The following is a 9,559-nucleotide window of genomic DNA, read 5'->3' as shown; positions in this document are numbered from 1 at the left end:
GTATAAGCGAAAAAACGACAAGTCTGTAGAAGCACTACAGTAAATTGCTGGTTTATTTACATTGCATAGCTGGTACAGGTTGTAAGAGATACGGAATAAGTTACGCATTTGGTGTAACGATCATATCTGCAACATGAACGACAAATTCCTGCTGCATGTTTCGCCACTGATTAACTACTGATAAAGGGTCAACATTTAGCAAAGGAACCAACTTAGTGTATTTGAGTTAAGATAAATACTCCGCCATCAGGTCTTACATTAAACAAGGTAACCTTGCCAATTTGTCTTGTGTTCGACAATACCACCGGACATGCATATTTTGATCAGGTCTAAAAGAACACTTTTTACTCAGCCGCTTGCTCTTTTTCTCAAGAAAGACAATTTATGTTTTCATTAACTAAATAAAATATGCCTAAAATTAGCGATTACAAAGTTTGTGAAATTCAATTTTTCGAAGGTAATTTAGAAGCTTGGAAAGAAATTTTTAACGCGGCGCCGAAAGTTTGGTGTAAAAGGCCACTTTATCAAGGCCGAAATTGACTTCAGTCTTCAGCGGTGTTTGAAGCACCATGTTTGTTCGGTCACCTTGGGCACTGTAAGGCGGCCATTCCAATTCAACTTTCGACGGCTTGTTTGGGTTTCTGAAAGTATACACAATTTTACAAAATGTAGAATATATGCGTTGTTATTGTTGTAGTCTACTTATTTTCCCACATTATCCGGTTTAGTGACATGCTAAACAAGTCATGTAATGACTTAAATTAGGCGTTTCGGCAGAATGACCTGACTTAGACTGACGGGATTAAATCAGGATTTAACTTTAACTAAATTATTTTAGTGAAAAGTTTTTTTGGTAAAACTTGATTAGTCATATCTTAGTTTTTATTTTGTAAAATAGTTTGTGCGTCATGTTACGTTTTTGTTGTTTGCTAGTAAAAAAATCGCTTAGGATCTGACAAGTTTATCAATTTTAAACTGTTACATTTTGTTTTGATTTGATTGGAATATTTTAGTGACTATAAAGCCAATCAATGGAAAAAACGTGATGAAGTTCAAAATAAGTTTGTTTAAAATTGTTGCGGTTTTCAACCATTCTTTTTAACATTTTATATTTGGCATTGAATGAAGTTTTGTGTTGTAAAAAAAGCATTCAAATGTGTCAATCAATGAATAAGGTCCTAACTCGCGAACAGACCAGCGAAAGAAAAAGTTGCTTACCCAGTCTTGGCAAAATTGGCGAGATACCGCATCACGTTAATGCTCAACTCAGCTTCTTCGTCAGTGAAGGTTGCACCCCCGGAAAGCTCCCCCGGATTGAAAGGTTCGCCCCACACGAAAAACAGATCGTCGGCGTGGTCGCATTCACAAAAGGGCACTTTCTTGGCCACCCCAGGACCGTTGGTTTTGGAATGACTGAAGTCCGGTGTTTGAGTCATTTTGAACAGGTACGTTGGGTTTCCAGCGGCTATACTTCGCAAAAGACGCCATGAGGGAAAAATACAATATCTCGCACTGTTTCAAGGAATTGCTGAGTCTAAGATGTTTTAATCCGCTAAGGATGTTTACCACTATGCATGTACTTTTTCAAGGTATGTTACAGATCATTAATGCTTGTAATCTTGGGCTGGTGATCCTAATTTTAGTCCGCTTCGTCGAAGGTAGCAGCACATTTCAATTCAAGCAAACGGACTCTTAATACGTTTTTAAATCATATTAGAAAAATACATTACAGGCTACAATATAGTCTACGTTTAAAAAAATTAATGATGAAATGTTTGATTTACAGAGTATCTCGACCAGTCGCGGGTCACTTAACGCCCGTAACTGTGTAGAGTAGATATGTCGAATGTTACTGTCAAGATGAATAAGATTTATTCTATTTATCGTCCTTTGGTTTCTTTTATGTTTACTTGTAATTAAATCATCAGTTATACGCCGGCACTCTAGCCTATATGGTAGGCTACGTACTGCGCCGCTTTCTCATGCAATTTAGGCAAACCTGCGTGTGCTGTTGCAGAAATCAGCGACGGCACAATAACCATCCCATCTCCCAGAGATTCGCTGTGCAGCCAGCTGAAGCGCAGCGGGTCGTCTGATCGACTTTTCATGTCGTAAAACTGCATCAGCGCTTCAAAGGCGGTGGGACCGTCGGAGTTCTAACAAACAGTGATCTTTCCAAAATCCAAAGCCATTACTTTATAGCAGTGTTTTTTAAACTTTTTTAGTTTTGTTCACCCCTAGCATCTATCTTCAGATTTCATTCACCCTTGTCTCATGATATGATAAAACTATCTCGTTTATATATTACAGCACAAAATGACTTATTTTGTTTCGATTTTTGTTAAGATCAACTCAAGCTAAGTTTTACCAATGCAAATCTATACAATTTCTCGAGTCCAGAGATATAAATGCTACAAAATCACAAAATTTTTGTACTTGTGCAATCCAACTTCACTATTGCAATAAGCAAAAAAACATTTCCGACGGTTCACCCTTATTCACCCCAGCAAAAATTTTATACACCTTGGGGTGAACCATTCACCTGATTAAGAAACACTGCTTTATACCACACTATAGTCCTACAACTCTTGACTTACCGGATTAGACATCTTTAAAATGTTGAAAAACATCTCTTTAAACTGCTCTTCGCTGATTCCTGTTAAAAAGTTTGAGAAAGAGCGGAACGAAAGAAGAGTTCCCCCCTCCGTGTTGGTAAATCCAATTAGAAGAGGAACCCTTTGCGCCTGGCCGGTTTCAAGAATATGCTTGGGGCTGTGAGTCATTACCTCGCCGTCAATGGTTGGAAGGAAATACAGGACATCCTTATTCAGAAATAAGGCAGTTATCAGCATTGTAAACTATAGGGATTTTCCAAAAAAAGGGTTAAATTTTAAGCTCTTAAAATCAGTATGTGAAGTAGCATTATAAATAATAAATTACCTAAGTCTTAACCCAGTAGAAAAATGAAATTTAAACGATTTTGATTGGTTAACGGATTTCTTTTTGATTATAACCTTCAACACATCTAAAATTTAAACCTACCGCAAGCATACTAATTTTTTATACTGAATTGTTTGAGAACCCTTTCAAAAAGTTGTTTAATAACACCACCAAGACAAGTGAAGTATTTTCTGTTAACCAAACAATATAATGCTTTAAATAACAAAGTTTGGTCGGTAATATGAATACTGTATACCAAGGGTGGCCAACCAATTAGATACCAAGAGCCGTATTGTAACTTGGTTAACCGTTAAGAGCCACCTTGCACACATGGGACGAAAATAATAGCCTATCACTCCATATCTTACTAAGTCAAAAAACCATCGCGCAAAGCGCAAAAAAAAGTTCCTTTATTTCGTTAAATAGACAAAATCTTCATAAAAAAGGAGACGCGACGCATTGAATGAAAAAATACACATTTCTAGAAATAACGTTGTATATCAATATTATTTGGGTATATTTTTTGTGTTTATTGTGTGTCAAATCTTTTACAAGAAATACAATGGCCTTAGGCAATTAAACAGTCTATTTCGAAATCCCAATCATATGTGGAATATGAACGTAAGAGCCACACATAGTTGGGTGAAGAGCCGCATGCGGCTCGCGAGCCGCAGGTTGGCCATCCCTGCTATTTTTTTTAACTATCTTTTTTATAAATGTGTAAAACACTTCTCATATATAACCTATATGAAGTCATTGAGCTGTTAGGAATTAATTGGGTCTTACTTTGAACAATTTTTGTCCTTCCATGATCTTTTCGGCTGGCATAGCTTGCAACTTTTCCAGAATTTTCTTTTCCTCATCTGGGTTCCATTCCATTCCAAGCGTTTTAAAAAACACATCTCTTGCGATGGAAAGATCGGGCGCAAAATAAGCTGCGTTAAAATTGCACTTTAGAAGTATGTAGAAACTTAGCAAAATCGTCTAGAAATCATTTCACATAAATAAACTTAGTTTCCTGATCTTTTCCTAAAAGTTTGATTTAAACTTTTTTGTAATTTGCCATTACTCATCAGTTTATTTGTTAACTACAATTTCTTAGTCCTACTTTGCCTGAGTCGAACAAACAAATAAATAAAATAACGAAATAACCAACACTTATTTCTAAGCAGACCTGAAAATTTCAATATGCATTGCTTGTTTCAAAAAGTGACGCATAACTTTGTGCGTAAATCAATTAACCCAAGGTTTAGCATGCTGCAAGATGTAACTCTTAAAGACGTAAGTCTTGTTACTCACGTGGCGACAGCAGAGCCCCGCTGAGCAGAATGGCCTTGTGGAAAAGACCCTTTGAAAGCGGTGACATCATCAGGGTGTGCACGACCCCGGCCCCCGAGCTCTCCCCGAAAATAGTAACGTTTTGCGGGTCTCCCCCGAACGCGGAAATGTTCTCCTGGACCCACCTGGTGTTAAAATGAGATGTTCGTAAGCAAGACAAGGAGCGCTGTAAATAGTTTGACTGCTCAATTTATTTTTTTCTATTTATTTGCACTACTTCATTATTTTTCTGTTTTGTTCAGCGCATAGAATCCCAAACAAATCACGAGGTTAGGTCAAGGAGCGCTGTAAATAGCTTCTGTATTCTCTTTTTTCTATTTATTGGTATTACTTAAATACTGTATTTCTTGTTTTCCCAGCGTATATATGTCTAAACAAATCACAGAAGGTTAATTAAACATGATTTAAAGCGCCAATCACCGATGGGACTGTAATCAACTGCATAATAATTTGGTTATTTCGTCGAGCTATTACTAACGCATCTTAAACCAAACTCCATAAATAAAATTCAAAGTTACCTATATAGAAATACTCTACTAATCACTGGGCGACCGACTGGCAAACCGCTTCACTTACTGAAGAGCGAGTATGACATCACGTATTGCGTTATTTCCCGGGCACGACGAGCCACGGCCCAGCGAGAGGAACCCGAAGGCGTTGACGCGGTGGTTTGGCGCTACAACAACGACGTCATTCATGCCGGCCAGCGCCGAACCGTCCGCCCGACCGCCATAGTGACGTTGATAATGGCCGCCTGTCATCCATACCATCACCTGGAAAAAGAACAATACGATTGCGTTTGGCCGATGTAAAACAATGCAATGTTTTGAACAACTAATTTAAAATCCCAAATAAAGTCGTAACCCCATAGGCATTCAAAATGTAAAGAGAACAGTGCAAAACCTGTAAAGAAAACAATGCAATGTTTCGAACAAGTCATTTTGAAATCAAAATTCAAAGCCTCATAAGCATTATAATGTTCCAAACAATTAGAATTAATAAACTATACTCTCTTCTGAACATTAATTATAAGCAACCACTAAAAACGTAGTACAGGGTTTTCCGGGTAAAATTAATGTATAGGTATCAACATTTCACGGGAAATTATTTCAATTTAAAACCACCTTAACAACTTTTTGCTTGACTTGGGTCATTTGTTTTCTAGTGGCTCACGTCATTTGAACAATAAAGGCATTTACTTTAGAGTCATTGGGCTCGAAAGAAATTCTCGCCTTGTCTAGAAGGCCCACTGTTATGCTGCGTTGTATTATTCGAAAATATGCTTGACTTCTTATTGTGGTGCGGCTCCACACCATAGGCCAGATATTTTAATCAAAAGTTATTATATGTAGTCTGTTGTAAGTTATTATTATTTTTTTTATAATTCTGCGATATTAAGAAAAAAAAACTGTTGACTGTTCTGAGTTCTGACCGTGTATGCCTAAAACATATTTCGGTTCGAAGGTTAAAATAGAATAAATTGCAGTATTAAACAGTTTGACCTGAGGACAATAGTTGCGCTGATATCCAAAATACCTACCGGCATTTTTTCCTTGGGAGAACACTGCGGCGTGAAAAGATTCACTTGCAGGCAATCCTCGCTGACGAGATCCAAGCTGTGATTGAAAGGATTTTTAAACGGAACGTAGGTGTCGTACAACGCAGCCACCGAGGTATCCTGTGGGCACAGCGGATAAGTCTTCGTCGCCTTGAATAATTCGGTCCACTCGTCGACTCTGTGGAAAAGAACAAACATCACAAATCGAAAAGAATGGCGCACTTGTGTTTTTTACCCACATATTATCCCATCAGGCTATCATGGAAGTATAAAAGAAAATTTTTAAACTCCAGAAAAAATATTGATTTATAGATAACATATTGGTAAAGCGTTGATAAGGTTTTTCGGTACTCAGCTCGTTTATTAGTTAGTGATGGCCCTGATTGAATATGCACTTTATGCCAAATGCTTAGTTCATTGAAAAGAAGTTTTTTCGTTTTTTTTGATAAATTACATCAGTAGGAGTAAGTTGTTCCCGTGAAGTTTTTTTGTCGTACTACAACTGACAAAAATAAACAACTAAACAAAATATTTTTGGAGCATAATGGTTGAAGGTTGTAGTAAGACGTAATAAGAATATCAAAGCCCATGCAGAAGTATCATTTTGAACGTTTTAAATAAGTCTTTATTCAGTTTTAACAGATATTGAATAAAGACTTCTTCGAAACGTTCAAAATGATATTTCTGTATGGGCTTTGAAAACAAAATATGAGCCTCGTAAATGTCGAAAAGAGAAAGGTGCGAAAACAATACAATCTGTGCTTTATAAAACTTCCCTGTGCCTTTACTTCAACCGAAAGATGTATGTGAAACATTTTTCAATGGAACTGATTCGTTGAGAAAAGTGTAAAAACATGGATATTTTATTCGAAAGGTTATATTGCCAGTAGGCTACGCTTTAAACTGTTGAATAATACACTTAAATCGAAAATACATTTTTCTCTATTTTTTCTATTTAGTACAATAAAAACAAATTATAATAGGAAAGCTCTCATGCAGCTAACAACCTTTACTTTTGTGTATCGGCATACTCCTCTTTTTAAAGCCGAATATCGCTTGGAAGACGCACAGAAGATAAAATTGCGAAAAAACGTATCTATAGTAAACGGCATATCTTGCATCTCATAGAGTACTATATTCACTAATGTTTTTCCACAGTTCATCATTGTGCACTCCGAAAAGTAATGCTCGGGGGAAACAGACACCATATTCGAAGTCAAATTGTGAAAGATTCGCAGTAAATTGTGAAAGATTTTTTTTTTTATTTTTTTGTAAAATTGTGAAAGACTTACTTGACTGGTGGCATAAATCGCAGAGCGCCCACTGGCGGCTTTCCGTAGGGTATTGCCAGAAAGTTGCAAACTGGTTTTGCGTCGGGATTTGATGCTTTGGACATAAAGCCTTGCACTGGGCCGCAACAAGCGTTTACTATTGGGCACTCCATTGTACTTTTATATAATGCAAAACCCTGTGAAACTGCGTATTTCATTACAGCTCTTTTCAGTGGTTATCTTATCGTTTCGCTTTTGTTTTTTTCGGCAGCTAACAGTTTCATATCGTAAAACCTAAAGTCGTTTTAACTGCTACTACTCTTGGACTGAACGCCATAAACTACGAATCCCAATCTAACCACCTGTTCTAATTTTCCATATTTTGGCTGTATTATTATTTGCCAGTTAATTAACGTAAAAGTTTTTCTGCGATAAATCACGAAACTGGCTACATAGTGGTTAAAATCGTTTGGTAATCTGCTACAACTTTATTGAAGCGCCCTTTCAGCAGGGTAATTATTAACCAGGGTTAAAGGGCGACGGGTGCAAAGGTATATTTGCTGTAGACCGTAGAGAAAACCGAGGTACGTTTGACCAAACGATTTTTAAGTTATTCACTTAAACGTTAGTAGCGGCCTAGCTGTCATTTCTACACAACAAAAGGAAAAGGAAAAAAATAGTCTTTACGAGCAGTAGGTTTACTCCATGTGACAAATTAAATAGTTACTAAAAACTCTTATAAAAAACACAATTTCATGTTTACCATGCTATAATGACGTCATTTTTTGAAAATTAGGCCTTTGTAAGATCAAAACATAAAAGTTGAATAAAATTAAAATGGGCTTTAATTTTGTAATTTTACTCAAATACTCGAATCGTGGTTTGATTCTAAGGTAGAAAACCTTCTGTAAGATCAAAACATAAAAGTTGAACAATTTATCAGTATCAAGTATGGCGTATGAGTCGTACGACGATAATGACATTTTAGCTTCACATGCGAGCATACAGCACACATTTGTTGGGTTATAATAGATTATTATTAATGCTCATAGCTTTATTCGTGTTGCTGAATTTAGTGTGTAGGCAGCAACATTTAGTTGTACAACAAGTCAACAACACTTTTGAGTGATGACTTATTATAATCCATTACAAACTAAAAGGGAATTTTACAGTTATGTACGTCGTTAAAATATTGTAACGCACCAACTAAAACATCATGCATATAGGCTACATCTTAGATTTTACCCATTCTTAAATCTGAAGTCGGTAATTATATTTATTTTAAGTTTCACTCTTTTGTTCTTTGATAAAACGATTCTGAGAATTAGACGCCAGATTTTTTGTACTCACATATTTTGTACTGAAATTAAATGTAATCCGAGGAAAGCATTATTTAATGTTTATTCTAATAGCTGAGTCACTTGTTCCGCGAAATTAAAAGTACTTATTCCGCGAATTAAATTGTTAAATGACATTTCCTAGTCAGTCAATCGTACATGTGAAAAAAACCCACACAAAAAGGCGTTTGCAAAACACGACAAAATATAAATTTTTTAAGTTTGGCTGAGGACCCGCACCTTAACATACGATATGTATTTCGATACCCCTGCGCATGCCTTGAAATGTGCAACACACGCCCAGATGAAACACAGCTATAGCAAGCTTCTACTTACACGAACCAAGGAAATACGTCAGTTCCTAGAGAATATTTTAACAGATATTAATAATTAATCATTGAAGGGGAAGTTTATACGTGATTTGTGTTTATCAAGACCGCATGCAGTGTTAATGAGTCAGAAAAGCGCGGGATTATTGTAGCTTGAGTTAATAAAATGGATTGCCGTCTAGTAACCGCCATAGCAAAACACACTATGTGTGTAGCCATTAGAAAAACGGAAACCATTGCGACACTTCGTGTTACATATATTTAAAACTCGATTACCCCATTTGGTGGTAATCGATGTTCACCATTGGTGATAGCATGCAAAAGAGGCAATATGCTGTGCACGACTGCTGGACAAGCTTTTAACCGTTGCGCACGCTTTAAAGCCGTATTTTCTTTTTCTGGCGAAACGACAACGCAAATTAAAGAGTTAGGTAGGTTACGCTTCGCGTCATTTTATAGCTGCAGGCCAGAGTTAGTCTGTCAGTGCAGAATAAATACTTTTAAACATTTAAAATTGTTTTTTTCAAACATTTCCGCACAGCCCTCGTTTAACAAAAGGATATTAGCTTGTAGTAGTAATATGCAGGTGATGAACAGGTAGTCAGGTATATTCGTTTGAAGTCACCGCATTGTTGCACTAAACGCCATTCAAAAATCGTGATGGTGTTGTGTTAAGGGTATAGTTGCTATATAAATGTTGTATTCATGATATATATTTATACTCCATAGCATATTTCTAAAGGTTTTTAATGCGTTAAATAGTAAATTTAAGTGCTACTGGTTTTT

The 9,559-nt window shown here is 36.5% G+C and overlaps 1 protein-coding gene across 1 annotated transcript; it reads right to left on the bottom strand.

Annotated features, from left to right (window-relative positions):
• Positions 1–484: 484 nt before the first annotated feature.
• On the bottom strand, positions 485–7,280 carry LOC146139935 (carboxylesterase 5A-like). Its single transcript, XM_083392563.1, has 9 exons — positions 7,129–7,280; positions 5,819–6,014; positions 4,855–5,051; positions 4,240–4,403; positions 3,727–3,875; positions 2,598–2,822; positions 2,000–2,156; positions 1,219–1,465; positions 485–641 (listed from the first exon to the last, which is right to left on the bottom strand). Exons 1-9 carry the CDS (start codon positions 7,278–7,280, stop codon positions 485–487), a joined length of 1,644 nt encoding a protein of 547 aa, XP_083248689.1.
• Between the last annotated feature and the right edge of the window lie 2,279 nt (positions 7,281–9,559).

Source organism: Ascidiella aspersa, chromosome 6 (assembly GCF_963924565.1).
Source record: "Ascidiella aspersa chromosome 6, kaAscAspe10.2, whole genome shotgun sequence".
In the NCBI taxonomy this organism is placed as follows: Eukaryota; Metazoa; Chordata; class Ascidiacea; order Phlebobranchia; family Ascidiidae; genus Ascidiella; species Ascidiella aspersa.
This window is presented reverse-complemented; position numbering and strand designations above follow the sequence as displayed.